General features: G+C 40.0%; 1 protein-coding gene across 1 annotated transcript in view; it reads left to right on the forward strand.

The window, feature by feature from the left end:
- Positions 1-19,262, forward strand: part of MAP4K5 (mitogen-activated protein kinase kinase kinase kinase 5) — a 72,495-nt gene that overhangs the window by 48,431 nt on the left and 4,802 nt on the right. The window contains exons 15-32 of the mRNA XM_074821169.1: positions 191-249; positions 1,292-1,356; positions 4,809-4,851; positions 5,291-5,501; positions 5,800-5,897; positions 5,999-6,040; positions 6,680-6,764; positions 6,855-6,934; positions 10,559-10,619; positions 11,584-11,586; positions 11,676-11,790; positions 11,937-11,995; positions 13,320-13,423; positions 13,813-13,990; positions 14,966-15,034; positions 15,739-15,831; positions 17,654-17,724; positions 18,421-18,476. Coding sequence (XP_074677270.1) covers positions 191-249; positions 1,292-1,356; positions 4,809-4,851; positions 5,291-5,501; positions 5,800-5,897; positions 5,999-6,040; positions 6,680-6,764; positions 6,855-6,934; positions 10,559-10,619; positions 11,584-11,586; positions 11,676-11,790; positions 11,937-11,995; positions 13,320-13,423; positions 13,813-13,990; positions 14,966-15,034; positions 15,739-15,831; positions 17,654-17,724; positions 18,421-18,476 — 1,492 coding nt within the window. The remainder of the gene's footprint in view (positions 1-190; positions 250-1,291; positions 1,357-4,808; positions 4,852-5,290; positions 5,502-5,799; positions 5,898-5,998; positions 6,041-6,679; positions 6,765-6,854; positions 6,935-10,558; positions 10,620-11,583; positions 11,587-11,675; positions 11,791-11,936; positions 11,996-13,319; positions 13,424-13,812; positions 13,991-14,965; positions 15,035-15,738; positions 15,832-17,653; positions 17,725-18,420; positions 18,477-19,262) is intronic.

Consider the following 19,262-nt stretch of genomic DNA (forward strand, 5'->3'; position numbering starts at 1 on the left):
GTTTCATATTTGCAAATTTAAGCATTTAGACAATAACACTGATACTTAAGTGATGGTCATATTTTATAGGCAAATAGGGGGTTGTGTACGTAACATTTAGATCTGTTACAACACACATTTCACTGTAGTAAGCATTGAAAGGGCCTAGTATAATGTATGTATTAAATGTGAAAATGTAATTTTTTTGTAGTTGATAAGCTGCAGTTTGAGCCCCCTCTACGGAAAGAAACAGAAGCTCGGGATGAAATAGTAAGGACAAATTTATTTATTTTTTCCTTCATTTATTAAAATCATAGTGTCTTCATTGTTTTGTGGTCCAACTCTAAGTAATATGTCTCTGAAGTATAAAGTAATGAGAAGACAACTCTTTGTCCCCAGACAATTGCCACATTTTTAAGAAAATTAATTGCCCTCTGTGTGTTGTGCAGAGAGTCATGCTCAGATGAAAAAAAAATGACATGTGCCAATTAATTTGATAAAGTGAAGAGGCCCTTCTGCATTTGGGTCCCTGATCTTCCCATCATCAGGGTTTATTTGCTGCTTGTTTCCTGGAAGGCGGCCAGCTTGCCTGCAGCCGGTTTTGCCCCTTGTGAGCTGCTGCTGTTTGTTCCAGCCCTCTGCAGTTTACTGCAGATCAGCTAATTAATGTTCTTTGGGCTTGCTATGTGCCTGTGCACACAAGGGCTTCATTTTTTAATAAGTGTTGTGAATAGCAACAGCTGCCGTTAATTTGGATTTGGAGACGTTAGTGCTCAGCACTCCAGAGAAACCCCATTCCTGTTTTTTACAGCTGTACTCCAGTTCACCAGGTAGGTATGAGTTCATCTTTTTTTGAATGTGACTGATTCGATTTATACCTGTTGTTACCAGTGGGGTCCCCTCAGTGCCATGTCTAGTGACAGGAATGATCCCAGCCTCTGCTGATGGCATCTCAGATGAGTTTGGAGGTGGCTGCAGCATGTTCTCTTGCTGGAAGAGTGTCTTGGAAGTGCCTTCTGTGAAAAATCCTTGCTGAGTTTTCACCATGAAATTTTCATGTTACTTATTGCCACTCGATACTGGCATTATACCATTTCCAGATGCTGCTTTTAAGTCTGAGTCTGAAGTAGATAGCTTTTCAATAGACGCTTTATAATTAGATTGTAAAACATTATTCCACTTTGGAATTTTAATTTGCTGCTTATGGGTCATTCTGCAGGGCTTGGGAATCTCTCAGGCCTCTTCGTGTGCTGTGGATAAGGTACTTCAGTTTGACAGGGGGGAAAAAAAATGAAAATTTCTGTATATTCAGGTTGTGGCAGCTGGCACTGACTTTGCTTCGCATTGGAATCCTTTTGTTGATGGTGGGAGCAGCAAGTAAGTACCGAGTTTAAAAACATCTTTTATTTCTGTGACTTAATATGAAAATACGCTCTGAAAGAAAAATTGAGCTATGGTGGAAAAAAAGTCAAACCATAAGCCCTAATCCACTTTAATATTCATAGAGTTAAAGGAGATTTTGCCCAGTATACAGTTCTCCTTCTGCAGTTGGTTCATCATTCTCTTGGGGAATGGGTTTTAATCTCTTTTAACCGCAAACGGTAGTTTGTTTTAAATCTGTTGTGGGTCCCCAGCTGTAGATGGAAAGTGAAGTGTAAATGTATGGCCAGCACACTGAAATAACACAGCCAAAGTCAATTTTCTGAAGCAAAGCTGGTAACCTTGCAAGGGCTGAGTTCAGGATCCTGCGCTGGCCGTGGCTGTGGTTGTGACATCCTGTGGCAAAGCATGTTTGCAGCCCAGAAGTCTGGTCCTTGCAAGAAAGGGAAGGAGAAACCAGTTCTGAAGATTTAGTTTTACCAAGTTCAGTATGACGGCGCGACTGCTTCTGCTGTGGGTGTGATGAGTGCATTCTGTAATACAGTCAGGTAGTGCTCTGGGGTGAAATGTTTTAGGTAAAGAAATGCTATAACTGATTTCTCCTGGGATAAAGCAGCCCTGAAGTAAGGGAGCACAACTCTGTACTGGTTAGGCCTGAATTTATAAGGTATATGGCTTCCTTTTGCTGAAAATTACTGGATTCTGCCTTAAAAGGCAATCTTTGAATTTGCAGTGAAAAATATGGAAGTTCAGTAACACTGACTGATGCACATATGTAGGGAAAGGTGGTATTTCAGTTAAAATAATTGCTCAGCTAGAAGAGCCTGTTTCCCATCTTTATTTGGAACTGAGTAGCAGACAGTGAATTTCTTTGGCTTTTTTGCAGATAAAGTCTTGCATAAGCTGTCAGCTGACATTACAGCCCCCTGGAAAGCTGGCCGTGTCACGGAGATTGCCAGTGTTTGGGTCTTTTTAAGTTCAACCTGTTTTCTGTTCTCACTCTCACCGTAGTAAAACTTTGGGGTGGCTCTCTAGGCCCTGCCTCTCCTTGTCCAGTAATGACAGCTACTGCTTTCCTTCCTCTCTCGGTTTGTTTGTGTGACCCCGATGAGCTGCAGATTGAAAGTCTTTCTCGTGAGTGCTGGTTTTTCTGCAGACAGCTGGAATCTGCAGGGTTGAGGAGCAGGGAGGGAGGGAAGGTCCTCCCAGCAAAACAACTTATTGATTTGACTCTGGTTCTGGAGCATTATTGTCTATACCAGGCTGTATTAAAAGCCTGAATGTAGCTGTAGCAAACGTTGCTAGGGCTATAAATTGGTAAATAGATAAAGATTTAGTATTGCAAGGAGGACAGGCAGAAAGTTTCTGGATAGTGAATCCGTGCTGCTTACTTGGAAACCACTTCCAGTTTGAAAAGATAAACAGGAAATGCATAGCTCCTCTGTCCCAGCAATTCTGAGTAATACCAGGGATGTACAGAGAGGATGTGTGCTGGGGGGTCCTTGCTTTTCATGCCCTTTGGCTTTGGTCAGAGTGAGTGCTGATTGATATCTTCAGTTCAGGAATTACTTGACTGGAAAGATTAATACCACAAAGTATACCTAGGGATTTGAACTTATTTCTTGTTTTTTCTCATCCTTATTGTAGCATTTTAAAATAATTTTTTTATAAATTTTCTGTATTATGAAGGTGGTTTTTGTTGATGGTTAGACTTTTAAAAATTTTTCATTAGTTCCAAATAGTTCGAGTTGGCAACTGTCTGCTGCTTTCCCTTCAGAAGTAACTTGCAGGGAAATTTTACATTCATCCAAATTTAGTTTTTCTGTAATATGCTTTTGCTTTCCTGTTCGTTACCCCTGTGGTCATCCCTCAGTGAGTGATGTGGAGCGTTGTGGAACGTGGAAGGAGGTGTGAGTTGCTGGGGTGCGGGGGTGTCTGCTCTGCATGCAGAGGCTGGGACTGTGCCGGGCTGCTGCAGCCTGAAGAAGCACAAGGCAGCAGCTTCTCTTCCACCTCACGATTCCTAAATGCAGAAGCCTAGACTTCACAACATCACAACAACATATTAAGGAATGCTTTTTATTGGGTTTAGATTTATGGTTTAGATTTTTTTTGATTTAATGCTGTTCATGGGTTTTTTGAAGACAGAGCTTGACAATTGCCATTTTGCAAAATTTTATCAGTTTTTGTTTTTTTCAGGATTGTATTTTCAGTGCTGCTTTGATCCTCTAGTCACAATTTCTTTTTTGACCCTGGGGTAGCTTTGAAACAAAAAAATCCCACTGTAATGGGAAACACTCTGTGTCTTTGGTGTATAATACTAAAGGAGGAAACCTGCCTTTGTAAAGACTTTTCTCCATTTGTCTCCCAGTAACTTCCTCTGTTCTCATCTTTTTCTTTTTTTTTCTTTTATACTGTTATTAGGCATTTCAGAAGTACTTAAAATACCAGGCAGGGAATGAAAGACGAGTTGATGGTATCTGGTATGGAAGAGAGCTGCAATGATTACTGGCGGGGTGAGGGGAAGGAAAGGACCATACTAAATGAAAAAGGGCTTAATGCAGTGAATAAGAGAGATACTGTTTTGAAAAGGACTGGGAGATGCTTGTTATGAAACTAAATGACGTCACCCATCAGTTTAATTGCATGTGTCGACCTTAGAGCAGAGCTCTTAATTTTATAAACATTTTACCTAGGGGACTGCTTACAAAATTTGGCGATGGGAGTGAAGATGTTGAAGAGTGAGTGGACCTCCTTCACGTACAGTTGTGTTTACCCCTTGTGGCTCTCGCTAAAGCAGGCAGCGTTCTGGCAAAACCTCTTTCCTTTAAAATGCTGCAGGCAGCTTTGCCACTCACAAATAAGTGAGGGCTGGTTGCTCTCAAAGGTCTAACGCACGCTTGACTGTTTATCTGATTGTCAGGAGAATGTCTGCAAAGCAATGCTTTCTTCCCTCGCTCTCCTTCCTCAGGTTATCTTAGAGTGCCTATGGAAGTGCCTAATACTTTAAAGGAGATTTTGTGTTGATGAATCCATCAATCATGAGCCAGGCCTGGTAGTGACAGGACATGCAGATATTCCTGCAGAGCTCTGGTGGGGTATGTGCAGCTCGTCTGGTGCCCACACATTTGTCTGATCCAGAGCAAAAGCTGCAAACTTCACCAAACTAGTCCCCGAACGAATATTTATTTGCTAATTTCAAATACCCTTCAGCGCAGAACGCTCTATAACATTGGCATTTATGAAAGAACGTGAGTTTATCAAAAAACAACACTTCTAACAAGATTAACGTGCTTTTTTCGCTCTCTTGGACTTCTAGTTTAACCCCATTCGTGCAATGCTGTGATCCGTCTTTTCTATGCACCTAGCTGGTCTTATTTACAGTCTGTGTTCTCAAGTAATTCTGTTGTTGGTTTGACTAAGACAACTACTGCGCCTTTTTGTTGTAGATCAACACTAAAGCGAGCAGGGCCACCTCCGCTACCTCCTAAGGTAAGACATGATGGTTTTTAAGAGTTTTCGGTGGCAAGCGCCACTTGTGCAGCCTCTGCAGTGCTTCTGTCCGATGCTCTCAGTAGGTTATAAAGTCTTATCAAATACCATTTGCTAGCAGACTTTGTGCAGCCTCCTATTTTATGCTGACTTGCAGTCTGTACAGTCTCGACCTCTGGCAACTCCTGGCCTTGACTGCTGCCCTAGACAAAGTGACTTGTAGGTACAGCGTGCTGCGTGGGATGTGTTCTTGTTCAGCATTCTGCTTGCTGCTGTGATTCTTCCATCAGAGACAGAATACTTCTAAGATTATTCTGCTGTCAAATGCCTTTGTTTGTTTGATTGTGTAGAAGCAGTCTGACTCGAATTAAACTTGTCTGAAGTTTGTCCTTCCAGGTGCCGTTTCCCAGGTAACCTTCACCTCTTTGGTTCGTTGCAGCCAAGAATAAACAGTTATCCTGAGGAAAACCTCCCAGATGATGAGAAATGTCAGACAATAAAACATTTCCCAGACTCGCAGAACAGAGCCCCACCAGCTCACAGGAGACAAAGTATCCCTGTGTGTGGGTCTCAGAATGATTCTTCCCCCGTTGGTATGACCAGCAGCATCAGCAGCCCTGGATTGCTCACGGCTAGATACAGCGACGTAGGTAAATGCGTTACATTTCCTAAAGGTGACTTGCATCCTGTAAAAAGAAATCGGTTCTAGAATCAGCTATTTAATTTTTTTAATACGAGGTGCAGCTTTTCTTTTATGGCTGTGCCGGTTCTTATTAGACCCACGGAAGGGTTAAACCCTTGGAAGGGTTCGGCTACCTGAGATGTGTATATGGAAGTTTCAGAGCTCACTTCTCCACTAGACACAGGGGAGAGGAGAGAATAGGGCAACAAAATATTTTCTATTTCACTGTCAAGTGAGCTACAAAATGTGTCTGGGCTTCTTTTCAGGAAATGGGGATGGCATGCTGAAACTCATTGAAGAAAACGCAGAAGGGTCTGGACAAATCCCTCAACTGCCACGTAAAAAAGAGAAAAGAGATTTTCCTGTAAGTATGGTGACTCTCAGTCTGATTTCACTGTCATATTAGCTAGCTAGCTTTACATCAGTGCGTGGGAGGTATTTTATGATCTTTCTTTCTTCCCACAGAAGCCAGCAATCAATGGTTTACCACCAACACCGAAGGTGCTGGTAAGAAATCTCATTTGCAGTAGGACTTATTGGAAGCCTGAAGTCCTGGCATCTCTTTAGTGTCAGAATATGCTAGAATAAGCCACCAGCTCCTCTGTGGTGATTTTCTGTATCTCATAGCCAGATACTTTTCATGTACTGAATCCACAATATTTGTTTCCTTTTCTTAAAAACTTCCTTTCACCATTCAATCTGGATGTGAAGGGTTGGAGATTTCACTGACTCTGTGAGTTGTGATCCCTTACTGGCAGTTCCTGCTTAGCGAAGAGAAAAGGGGAGAGGTGGTAGTGGTGTGAGAAGGTGTTATTACTTCAACATTTCTGCTTGTTTTCCCTTCGTTATGGCATTTATATAAACACTCAATCTCGTTCTTACCCAGTAGGTACTTAAAATTGTTCATATCGTTCTGATCCGACTTTGTGTTTCTTAATGTGTACAAAGTCTACAAAAAGGTTTGGAAGGTACCGTTGTAGCTTTGGGGAAGATAAAAATGCTTTGCATCAAGGCATATTAGAGTAAGTTTGTGTCTGAAAAAAGAGAGCAACAGTGTGCACAGGTGTGTACTAAGCGGCCAAGTGCCAGAAGATAAACACTTTATGCTGTAAACTTGTTTCAGGTTTCAGTTTCGGTGTTTTTCAGATGGGAGCGTGTTTTTCCAAAGTCTTTGATGGTTGTCCTTTGAAGATTAATTGTGCGACATCATGGATACATCCAGATACTAAAGGTAAAGTTATTTTAGGTTTGTATTTTAAACCTGCCTGTTGCCAAAGTGGTAATGATCTTGTGAAATAATCAATTTGTCTTCAATTTTTAGATCAGTACATTATCTTTGGCACGGAAGAAGGTATCTATACTTTGAATTTGAATGAACTTCACGAAGCAACAATGGAACAGGTGATTTTGGGGGATATTAAGAAGCAAGGAAGTTTGGTATTAGAGGGGATAGATGGGATACCAGGCTTTGTGGCATAAACTGGTTCACATTAAAGCCAGCAATGGAATTCCAAAAATTAATAGTTCCACTACCTCCCTGAATTTTTTGTTGCTGCTTGTGTAACACTGCTTTCAAAGGAGTGCTCTACTAAAACATTTCTTCTCCTTGGAGACAACTGATTACCTGCCCATTCTCTCTCCATTTCATCGCCACTAGATGGCATATTGCTTCTCCACTACCAAAGCCCTCAGCCATTTAATTTAACTGACGTTGTTACGACCAATAAATACGCATTTGCTTTTGTTTTCTTGGGCTCTCTAACCTTTTCCAAAGCCACTTCATGCAATCATGGTATTGTTGCATTTGCTTTTTTAGAGTCAGGAGTAGCAGAGTATTCTGGAAGGGATGAGTTGATTGATACTGATAGTAAGATTTATACCTGTAGGTTTCTAAAGCTGTTCACAAAGGCACTTCAGGCCTCTAAAGAGTGTGAAATTCAGTCAAAACATGGCACAGGTCAGCAAGCAGAGTTGGCAGAGTGGGTGTATCTATGAGTAATAGCGAGAGAAGGGTGATTTCACAGAAAGGGCGCTGCACAGAGATCTGTGCTTAGGAGGAGAAAGTCTGCTGCTTCTGGGAACATCGTGCTGGAGGACAAAACTTGAGAGGGACAAAAGAAAAGGTTCAGCAAGGTCATGAAGGGGGTAGTTTTGCACAGACAAAAGCGAGAGATTATAAAGGGCTTGATGGTGAGAATTGGGAATTTGAATTCAGTACGATGAGAAAATCCTTTCAAGAGAACAGAGGGTGCACCTGAATGCAGTAGAATAGTGTTGAATATGAAGTTGTTTATCTCTTTGTAGCCTCAGTAGACGTGGGGAACAACTACTTACTTTTATAATAAATGTCTAAAAATTGTGGTGGCAGCTGTTGGAGACCCCCTGGCCTTTTTACCTCAATTTTCTCTTTACTCTGTTAGTCAAAGCAATCTCTTTCCTTGTACATTTTCTTCCACATGGTTTTTTATCCTATTGAAAGGTTAGATATGCCAGTCGTAGGTAGAGAGAACATTCAGTGCACCCCAAAATGAAAGTTTCTTTTTCTGTGAGAGCATTCTCAGTTGGCAGAGGTCGGGTGGGATCCACTTCAAACCTCAGAGCTTTACTGCAGCGCTTCTGCCGTGCCACTTGTTTCCTTATTTGCTTTTATTCATTTTCTGATTTCTCCCCACCAAATGCACATTTTTAACTGTTTCTCCAACTTCTAGTTCTGATCACATCTTCCAAAGTGCTCGCTGTCTCTCCAAGGTTAATATGTCCCAATTTCAGAGTATACTTTTATTCCCTTGTTAGTTTTTCAGTGAAAAGACTGAATAGAACCAGACCAGAGAAGACACTATGTATCTACAGGCTGCTTTTTCCTTCTGTTAAATAGCAAACCTTCTGTTTTATGTCCAACCAGTTGTATATTTTCTTTCTGCAATTTCTTCTACCCCATTTTTTCTTACTTTGCATGTGGAAATGGCATGCAGGACAAGATCCTTCACATATGTTTCACATTGTACTGTTTCACTGCCCCCAGCAGGGCAGTTATTCTGTTAAAGAAGGAAATTCAGATGTTCAGATACAGCCTGTTCTGCACAAGTCTACACTAGCTGCTCTTGTTATCCCTTGGTAATTAAAAAGTATGTGGCTTGTTCCTGTGCTACTCTGGATATCCAGTCAGTCAGACTATTTTGCAATTCCCACCGCCCTTTTTATTTGGCATAGGTAGTGTGTTTGTCCTTCTTGAGGTCCTTGTTCATCCTCCACCAGATCTTGACAATAATCATTACTGAGACCTTGGGGTTTGAGCCAGTTCTTAAGTACTGTAAAGTAAACTTGATTGGGAGCTGCCGACATGAGTGTATCTAGATGAAATAAAATGTAATGTGTTCTTCTTCTGCTTCTAGAACAAGTTTCTACCCTGTTGCTATTAACTGTAAATCATGTAGTCTTTCTTTCCTGTCAAGCAGTGGGCCTAGCCTTCTTTTCCTAGTCACCACGTTTATCGACTTCTCTTATATTGGTAATTTGATTTGCATCTTAACCTTTCTTATGTTTCTTCCTTCAGGCTTATCTTGTGATTGTCTCTTCATCCTTAGCATTGCATCCTTGCTTCCACTTTCTGTATGATATACTTGTGACACTTAAGGCATGGGGGGGATATGAGAAATATGTACCCATCTTGAGGTGGCTTGGAGATAGTTCTTAGGGAACAACTATTTCCCTTCTCTTCCAATGGGGACATTAAGTGAATTGAAAATAAACAGTGAGTAACTGGCTTGGAACTTTTTGCTATGGGGAGCTGCAAACATGAGTTTTCTACTTTTCTACTCTGCAAACTCAGAGTTATCTGAGTTCAGAGGGGAGACTGGACAAATTTATGGAGGATTAATCTGTTGAAGCTCACTAAATACGTAAAGCCCATATCTGATTCAGCAGGTTTCTGAGATGAAGAACTTGGTACCTGGCAGAGTATTAGCTGCAGTATTACATGCATTTTTTTTCCATGTTTTCACCATTTTTAGGAGAATTTACATCACTTTATGGTGTCTGTTGGAAACAAATATTAGGTTAGATGGGCATTTGCATGAAGCAGTACAATCATTCTTTTGTAGAGCCTGGATTCAAGCATCTTCTGTTCTGTTTTGCAACAGCTTCCCTCAGTGGACCAGTCTGCTGTTGTCTTTTTTTAATATTCTCCTTTAGAAATAGCTTAATACTTTGAACTCCTTTTTTTCTTATTGGAAATTTTTCCTTGAGGAGGACCTTACCTATGAATATTGTTCAATAAATTTAGTCTTTTTTGTTTTTTTAAAAAAAAAAAAAAATCCCTGTCCTTATTCTGTTGTCTTTATCCATAACTTCTTTTGTTGAGACTCCCGAATGCTGTCACTTGCCATCGCTTTTACCAAAATACCCTTCAGGTTGTCAAAAGGTTCTTAACTTTAAAATCTTCTCAAATCTAGACTAGCTGCCCCACAAATAACTTCTTCCCTCTGAAACAAAAATAAGTCCCAATGCCTTCCATGAACTGTCTCTTTACAAAGCATCGTGCTAACGCAAATAGCCAGGCAGGTGTGTCCCACAAAATACAGGATTTTGTGGTAATTCAAGTTGGTCAGAAAATAATAATGCCTTATTTCCTCTCTCTTCTGACTTTTGTGAGGTTTAGTAGGTTTCTGTAGTAACGTTATCTTTCTTTCTCTGTCTCATTCCTGAGCAAGCTGTATCTTTATATCTATGGTATTCCAGTCTTGCCAGTTGTCCCACTTTGGTTCTGTGCTGCTAATTAAAAAATAAAGAAAAACTGAATTTTGAAAACTTCAAGGGTAGAAGAGGGAAGGAATGAAAACTTTCAGACAGAGAAAAGGGCTAAGCAAGGGTCCAAAAGAGCAAATTAAAGGGGAAACTGTAGTTGCAGCTGGGACCTTTTCCAGTGTCGATCCCTGCAGGAATAGTGGCAGAGGTGGAGCAGACAGTGGAGACCACGGTTGGAAATTCCTGTATGTTTTTATTAATGGAAATATTTTCTTTCTTCAGTTATTTCCCCGGAAGTGCACCTGGCTGTATGTTATCAATAACACCTTAATGTCCTTGTCAGGTATGTATAAATAGAGGGAAAATTAATAAAATTATAAATAAAGAGAAACATTTAAAGTCATAATTCAGTAAAATGTATTTTGACTGTACTGAAGTAGAAGACTACACATTGTTTCTTGTGTTTGTAGAGGAAGTTTTGCTTCAAGAGTCTTTAAATGTGAAAGACTTCCAGTGATAAAAGTGGATGTATACAAGTAGTGGAGCCAGTTGTCTGCAGTGTCCCACCATATTCTTTTACTTATTTATTTATTTTTAGTTAGCTTGGAAAAGCTCAGCACTTGGTATTTATTTGTCAAACGAGAGTCGCCTCTGCCAAGGCTGCAATTTGGCTGAAAGTGCCTAGAGAATTTAAAGAGTGTCCTCTTCTTTGGTCCCTGAGCTAGGAGAGTCAGAATAAGCATGGCTTTCATGTGTCAGAACAAAATTAGGAGAGGATTAACATAGGCTCATTATCAAAATGTAGCTGAGATCACTCTGTGTATTGTAGGCCTGGCAGCATCTTTGGTATGAACCAGATCCAGAAGAAAAATCCACCCTAAAACAACACCAGTTTCAATCTGAAGGAGATCGAGGTGGCTGTGAAATAATGCTAATCCAGGAGATTGATTCTTGAAAAAATAATTTTTTTTTTTTTTTTAATCGGTTGTCCTGGAATAGGACATTGTGGATAGGAAACAGAGGCAGTGTGCCATGCAGACAAATTGTAGGAATGTGCCTTTAAACATGCAGGGGTTTGTGTAACACCACTTCTAGAAAATGTCCTGGAACAATTAATTGTTGTTGTATAATTACAGCCTTCTAAAAATGTTTACATAAAAGTAACTTTCAGAGCTGCTTTAGTGTTACTGAAAGGAACTTTGAGTTGAATGCCATGTCTTCTCTATATGCATTATTATTGTTGTCTTCTTTTATTTTTCTTCATAACCGGACTTGAAATATCTGACACGCGTGGTCCATTTTTCTAGAAGGTAATTTTCTATACATACATTTTTCTAAAATGTGCAGTTCTCTGCTGGAGGCATGGGTGCGATGTCAATTGTGCTTTTCTCTCTCGCAGGGAAAACGTTCCAGCTCTACTCCCATAATTTAATAGCTTTGTTTGAACAAGCCAAAAAAACAGGATTAGCTGCTCATATTCAAACCCATAGGTTTCCTGACAAAATATTACCAAGGTACAAATCTTTCACTTATAGACAATTCTTAACAAGTGAAAATTCCCATAAATACTGATTGTAAATTGGCACTGATGTTAAATTGGTAGCATGAAGAGCCTTCAACATCTCTTGTTGATGCAATTTTTTCATAATTGTTATTCCAGGAAGTTTGCCTTAACGACAAAGATCCCTGATACAAAAGGATGCCACAAATGCTGTATAGGTGAGTAGCCATTCAGTTCTGCAGGTTTTTTTCCTGGCCTTTGTCGTTGGGCATGGCATGTCTTAAACTCATTTCTTTTTAATAAACTTATAGTTAATTCATTGTTCAGAAAACAGTATGACTGCATTATTTCTTAAGGCTGTGCCTAAGTGGTGCATAGCTTTCCTTTTAACTAACGTGGGGGTCTTTATGCTGTTCAGTGGGAAAATGTTTTTCATATCAGCTCTTCACTTAGAAATGCTGCTGTCTAGGGCAAGGTCCAAAAGGAAACTCGGGGGATTGCCAGCAGCATGCAGCTGAGGGGTGTTGCTGCTGAAGCTCTCGGTGACAAAGTCAATGTTTGGGGTCACTGGCTTCAGGCTGCCACCTGAGCCAACTAGTCACTGTGCCACGCAGCCTGCCTGCGAGTGCAGGGCTTGTTACAGAATCCCAGACTTGTTGCACATACACAAATACCCTTTCTGCTTTGTTGACCTAGATCCAACTTTTAGCAAGGCTAACTTGAAAAGAATATTTTCCACAAAAAAAGGGCTGGGCATGAATAAAAATTATGTCAACCTGGGGAGGAGTGAAGCCATCGTTCAAGTTCTAAGTGTACGCAAAAGACTTAAAGCTTGTGAAGTTACAGATTTCTCTTTGGCTTTACTGACTTTCAAAAAGGCTTGGGCTTTCTACAGAATGCATGTCCTTTTGAGAACTGGCCCTAGTACCGTGTGAACTTGTACCTTTACACTTGTAAAAATGCTTAAGCAGAGCATAAAGTGCCTAGTTGCAAGCTTTGGATATCCTGTTTAGCTCATAGAAAGTGCCTACACCAGGCATATTTACAAATGATTCCTGAAGTCAGGCTGGTCTTGTATCCAACAGAGCTTAAAAAACAATAAACCCCAAACCTGTTAACATATTATTCCATTAGTTGTCAAAGCTCACAAGAAGTTATGGACCATCTTCACTGCTTGGGAATTTTTTTTTTTTTTATTTAAATCACAACTTGACCCAGACCTTTCACTCCCCCTGCTCATACAGCCCCAGGAAAAAGGTGTTACAGCTTTTCTGGCCAGTCAGCATGTGGCCTCTTTACTGGGACTCAAAGAATGCTAGTGGTTATTAATTAGGAGTATAATTTAATTTATCTGGAATGTAGCACAATATTAATCACTGTGGATATTTGACTGGCAAGCCAGAAGGCAATTAGTGTGAAATTGATGCTGTTTCTTAAATTATTTGCAAAGATAGCTGTAGGGTTTTTTTCAAGTATGCATTGAATGCAGAATTTTTAAAAAGGGTTGTTTTCTGGAGTTTTTTGTTTGTTTATTTTATACAGTACGAAATCCCTACACAGGACATAAATACCTGTGTGGTGCATTGCAGTCTGGAATTGTTCTACTACAGTGGTATGAGCCAATGCAGAAATTCATGTTAATAAAGGTAAGTATTTCATTTTAATTTAGAACATTTAATCTTAATCATTATACAGTTGTTGAAATAGCCTTTCCAGAATTTGTAATGGAAAGTACATCCCAGTCTAATCCCGTTTGTGGGTTCTGAGCACTTGAAAATCTGGCTTGACACATTTTGACTAAGAAAATCTTGTGGCTGAAGTCAGTCAAGCGTTGGCTCGAGCTCAGTCCTAGCAATAACAGTCTAGCCTGTACCTCTGCACGGTGTAATATTGCTCGCAGCTCACGCTGTCTTAAAAAAGCACTCTTAGTAGCAGTGAAAAATTCTTCTACATCTTTCATACTTTGTGCATGTTATTTTAGGCTTCTTATTTCCAAAAGGGAACTTTACAAACGCCTTACTCTTCTTTTTTCCAGCACTTTGATTTTCCTTTGCCAAGCCCCTTGAATGTGTTTGAAATGCTAGTGATCCCAGAGCAGGAGTACCCGATGGTCTGCGTAGCTATCAGCAAGGGCACTGAACCCAATCAGGTAGTTCAGTTTGAGACAATCAACTTGAACTCTGCTTCTTCGTGGTTTACAGAAATCGGTGCAGGTAAGACTGTTGGTCCATCTTGCGGCCTTTTTGTTGTCTGGTAACGGTTGGATATTTCTCCCTCAGAAGTCATTTGGAAACCCTTTAGGCTAGACAGAATGATGCAGCTTCTCTCCCTAAAGCATATTGAAGCTGATCCCAGGTTCTTCTCCTGCCAACTGCAGTATAAACAATTTTTCTTAAACGACTTCAGTTTTAGACACATCTTTTATTTTATAAATTTCCTTAAGTACTAATGCAGCCCCTGCTGATTGGGTTCTCATTTGTGGTTGCATACTTCTTCCTGGGATCAGTCTTACTCCTCTTTCCCCTTCTTTCCCGTGTAAAGACTCACATAATTGCATTCTTGTCTGTCCTCCAGCCCTTGGGGGAGGCTTGTCATCTTCAGCTGGCTATTAATAACTAGAAGGTTTTGTTTTATCTTCAAAAGCTAGCTGATACCTTGCAGATGCTTTTCTCTGCTGCCTGCTCTGGATATACGTCTTTGCATTTAAATACTGCTTTTTAGCAGCTTTACCAAGAACTTCATTAATAAAAACTAGGAAAACTATTAAATCTAGTTTTATATTGGCACAATAAGCTTTCCAGATGTGGATTTATGGGAAAAGAGCATTTTTTTAGGAGCGAAGATTCCCTTGATGATTCCTTTTGTTCATTATTATGCCTCTTCATGAAGGAAGCTGACTTGCTGTGCTGAACTGTAACATAAAATGTATTTTATGCCAATAAACAGTAGTGCTTTCATATTAAATACCTGCTTTGAACTGATGGGTTTGTCCCTAGGCCCTGTACTCCCCCAGAACATTTTGGGATCATATAGCCTTAAAAATATTTAAGACTAACAAATACTGTAAGTTGCTAAAGATTTGTAGCATACTGAAAAGGCTGTAGCAAATTGTTAAGAGGTTGAGGGGAGGGGAGGCTGAGATGAGTCTTATGATGTGATATAAAATAATCTATTTTCTTTTTCACAAGGCAATCAGCAGTTAGATGCCATTCATGTAACACAGCTGGAAAGAGACACTGTCCTAGTCTGCCTGGACAGTAAGTAACACATCTCTGTTGGGCAACTTCCTACATCTTGTGCACAACTCGTTTTGCCACACTTGTTGATTTTAACTCTACCACAAGTTAATTTTTCTCCCTTTGTTACTAATTTGGGTTGTAATATTTTGGAAAAGATGCAGTTCAGATAAGTGGGTTTTCATTTTGACTCTTGTGATTCCACTTTTCATGTGTGAATCATTCTTGTTTCTTTTGAAATGAAATGTAATGCAGCCTTACAGGGCAGAATTCAAATCTATGCCAATCAGGAATTTTCAAAATTTACATGGAAAAAGTGACATCTGCCTGTTGCATATCTAGCAGGACAAATAGCTACTGCTCTGTCATACACAGTGATTATAGCCATATCTTTCATGCATTAGAGGTTAATACCTCAATGGGAACTTTGCAATGTCATAGTCTGCCTAAATTTCCTAAATTATGTTGAATTCACATTTCTGCACTGTGTGTTATTTGCAGGAAGGCTGTCAGTAGAGTCTAAACACATACGAAGTGACTAAGAAGGTTTTCTATATTTATTTTGAGAGAAGGATGCTCTTGAATTCATTTTAGGCAAATACTGTAGATGTTAGGTTTGGGCATTTCTTTGTGCCTGAAAGATGAAACTAATATTTCATACTTAAAGCCATCAGTAATCCTTTTCAGCAGTGGGGTTTAATACTTGTTTTTCTGTTTTTCTTGAGAATTTGTGAAAATTGTGAATTTACAAGGGAAATTGAAGTCAAGCAAGAAATTGGCCTCCGAGCTGAGCTTTGATTTCTGCATTGAGTCAGTGGGTAAGTGATTTGCTTCTCTGTTGTCTCTCAAGGACTTAAGAACTTAAGAGGGATGAGTGTTGAAGGGTTTTTAATAATCTAGACTGGTCTAGTGCACCCAGTGGAGCCTGACACTAAAAATTGCCTGTGTCAGGGTACTCTGTGCTGTCTCTTTGTCTGTACTGACGTGCTGAAGAAAGTAAGGCAGTTGCCAGATCGTGTGCTTGTTTCCATCTGGTGTCATTTCTGTTTTATAAGATGTATCATGATTTAGTTAAAAATAAGGCTGAATAATTTCTGGTCATTTCCATAACACTGAGAAAAACCTTTGGGGAGGCAAAAATGGTTCAGTAATACAAAAATTTCTGTTAGTCCTCTAAAAGCTAAGATTTTATTTAAAGTGATAGCACATCCATTTTTTAACAGTCAGGGTAGTAGCAGTTTAGTCTAATTCTTAGAGGACAGGCTGCTGTCTTGAGACTACTAGAGCACAGCAGCCTTGCTTCTAAAATTTGAATTGCAATTGTCAAGCAAGTATTTCCGATGTAATAAGCTCTCAGAAGTATCTAATTACCGTTAGTTTAATAATTTTGTATCTTAGAAACTGAACTTGTTTCTGGAATCAAAAGCGGTAGAGACACAACTTGCTTTTATGAGCAGTTCTGTACAACTTGCATTTCTGGGTTCTTCAGGCATCTTCCCTTTAGAATGAGATTCTTGACATAGCTATTGTGTATTTTAATAGCAGTTGGTAAAGCAGTGCACATTCTTGTATACAGCATCTCTATTTAGATACGCCAGACCTGTCCTGAAGGAAGATATTTTAAATTAAGCCTATGATTCTTCCCTAAATTCTGACACATTCTAATTAACTGCTGTACTTGTATCATACAATATCTCCTGCTGACACATGCGTAACGTGACTCGAGCATTGCCTTTTCTTTGAACTCTGGAGGAATTCATAGACAGAAGCATTTATCCTGAAGTCTTGCACTTACTCGCTGACATTGGATAACGTGAGCAGTTCTTTACACTCCAAGCGGTCTCTTGGGAATTCAGGGTATTAACTCTTCATTCTCTGATTGCAGGGTGGAGTGGGGAGTAGCAGGTGAAGATTAGTCTAAGGCTGTTGTGACAAATATTGCTCTTAGGATTCTGCTGACTGCCTTTGTTCTGTGTATTTAGGACATGGCTAATACTGAGCAGATACAAACTGTAACTTGAAGGAATAGTAAAGGAAAACAAGTAGAATTTAGGAAAATAAAACGCGGTGTAAAATATGTTCCGCCTAAAGAACACCAAGCTCTTCGTCCATTATTTTCAGCAGTCTGGTAATTAAATCATGCAGAGCTGGTAGCTTTCTCTGTTCTCTCTTTGGCCCTGAATGGAAGACTCCTATTTTTCATGCTTGCATCTATTTTGAAGTAAATATAGTAAGTCAAATGATCTGTAATTTCCAGCAACCCACAGCGTTTTGGTTGGCAGCATGTTTATACATTTCCTGGTGTTTTCTCCAGAATCATTAGGAAAACAAAGATCTAGAGAGTAGAAGTGAAAGGGAGAAAAGGAAAAACCAGAGATGCCTATCTTGACTTGGCAAACATGGAATGTCTGAGTGGTATCTTTTGAATTGCACTTTAAAAAGTTACGTGCGTCTCGGATCCAAACAGTCATTTCAATCCAGTTTTTCTCCAGTGATTTTGGAGTTTGGCTCTACCAGGAGTCCAGGTCTCACCACGTACTTTCTCCACATGCTTCCTCTTATCACTGCTGGTGAGAAACCCAGGTTTCTGTAGTTCAGATAAGCCACGCTCAGGTCTTATTTTGTGTTTCACCTTTGCAGTGTGCCTTCAAGACAGTGTGCTGGCCTTCTGGAAACACGGCATGCAGGGCAAAAGCTTTAAGTCGGATGAAGTAAGTCTCTCCAGGTTTAATTTCTTCCTGTTTCTTACTTACCACTTGATCCTTAGGCCCCTTTAGCTGCTTCCCTAGTGATAATGCTTGTGCTCCGTGTTGTCATTGCTTCAGCTTGCTGGTTGCTTTCTCTGACCTGCCTGCATATGTTGCTCTTGGTAAAGCTCATGCACATGCTTTAGCCAATTCTGTTTCCAAGAATATCAGTCAGAGACTCCTGAACTTCTGCACAGAGCCAGTACAGATCTGGCGTAAGCAGCATTTGGTTTTCTTGGATTAAAAGCTCAAGTTGGCAGCATCCTTTTTAAAAAAAAAACACCTTTTTTTTTTTAAAGTGTCTCTTACCAAAAAAGTGTCCTTTTTTCAAAAAGAACACTCTCCTTTTTGATGGCATCCTCTGAATATACAAGCAAAGCTAGTCAGTCTCTGCTGACAAAGATTGGATCAACATACTCCATCTGTGCCACCAAGTCATCTAGACTGATAACAGTCTACAATAAAGTTATTTAAAATAAGTTGTATTTTATGAAATTTAAAACTCTTTTTTGCTTAGCGTCGATTTATCCGATTCAGTCCTGTAATTTGCACTAAATTGTATTTGAATTTTTGAAGAGACTGATCTTTTTCCCCCCAACTCAGCCCCATAAATTTAATTTTGCCACTGAAATGGACTTAAATGTCTCTATTTTTCTACAGGTTACCCAAGAGATATCAGATGAAACCAGGGTCTTCCGCTTACTGGGATCAGACAGGTAATCACCTTGAAGAAACATAAACCTTTTCTTTTATTTAAACCAGCTTTCTAGCTTCAAGCTGGAACTGTCTTCCAGCCCACCAGAGATCTATCTGTAGGCAGTCCTGGGGGAGGCACTTAACACTGTTTCTGCCTGTAATAGCCAAAAATTTAATTAGTGACTGCATCTGTGTCCAAAATTATTACTAAGAGCTCCTGTGACACACCCCCCCTTTCCACTGCGGTGAACACAAACATAAGTGCAAAGATACAGTGTGAGGGAGAGATGAGAAGCTGCTTTTGGCCTGTGGTAAGCAGGGTGCCCAGCGCACTTCTGGCTTGGATTTTCCTGGTGAACTGGTGAATTATTTTGGCAGCTAGTTACTTAAAAATAATCTTCGCTGCTCTGGGCCTTGAGGTCTGGAAATAGCAGAGCAAACTAGATCGCATACAGGTTTTAATGCACAGTGGTCTAAATTCAGCCATTATCCACGACATCCGGATGAGTCCTTTCAGCTACAGAGGTTGGGGAGAAGTGCAGGTTTGAAACCTCAGCAGAAATGGCTCCGGTCTCTGGATTTGGACGTGTGTACTTGTGGTTTCTCAGATAGCCAGAGCGCTAAATGTAGAAGTAGATAGTAAAGAGTCAAGAAACCAGTTCTAATCCCTGATCTTCTGCTCCCTCATTTGGCCTTTGGGAAATTCTGACTCACTCCCTGTAAGTAATCCATAATTTTGGGTACTTATGCTCTCAGATCCCCAGTCCAGAGAGAGAGTGAGAGCATGCTAGCTCATTTGAAAAGGG

The sequence above is a fragment of the Strix aluco genome, chromosome 4 (genome assembly GCF_031877795.1).
Source record: "Strix aluco isolate bStrAlu1 chromosome 4, bStrAlu1.hap1, whole genome shotgun sequence".
NCBI lineage: Eukaryota > Metazoa > Chordata > Aves > Strigiformes > Strigidae > Strix > Strix aluco.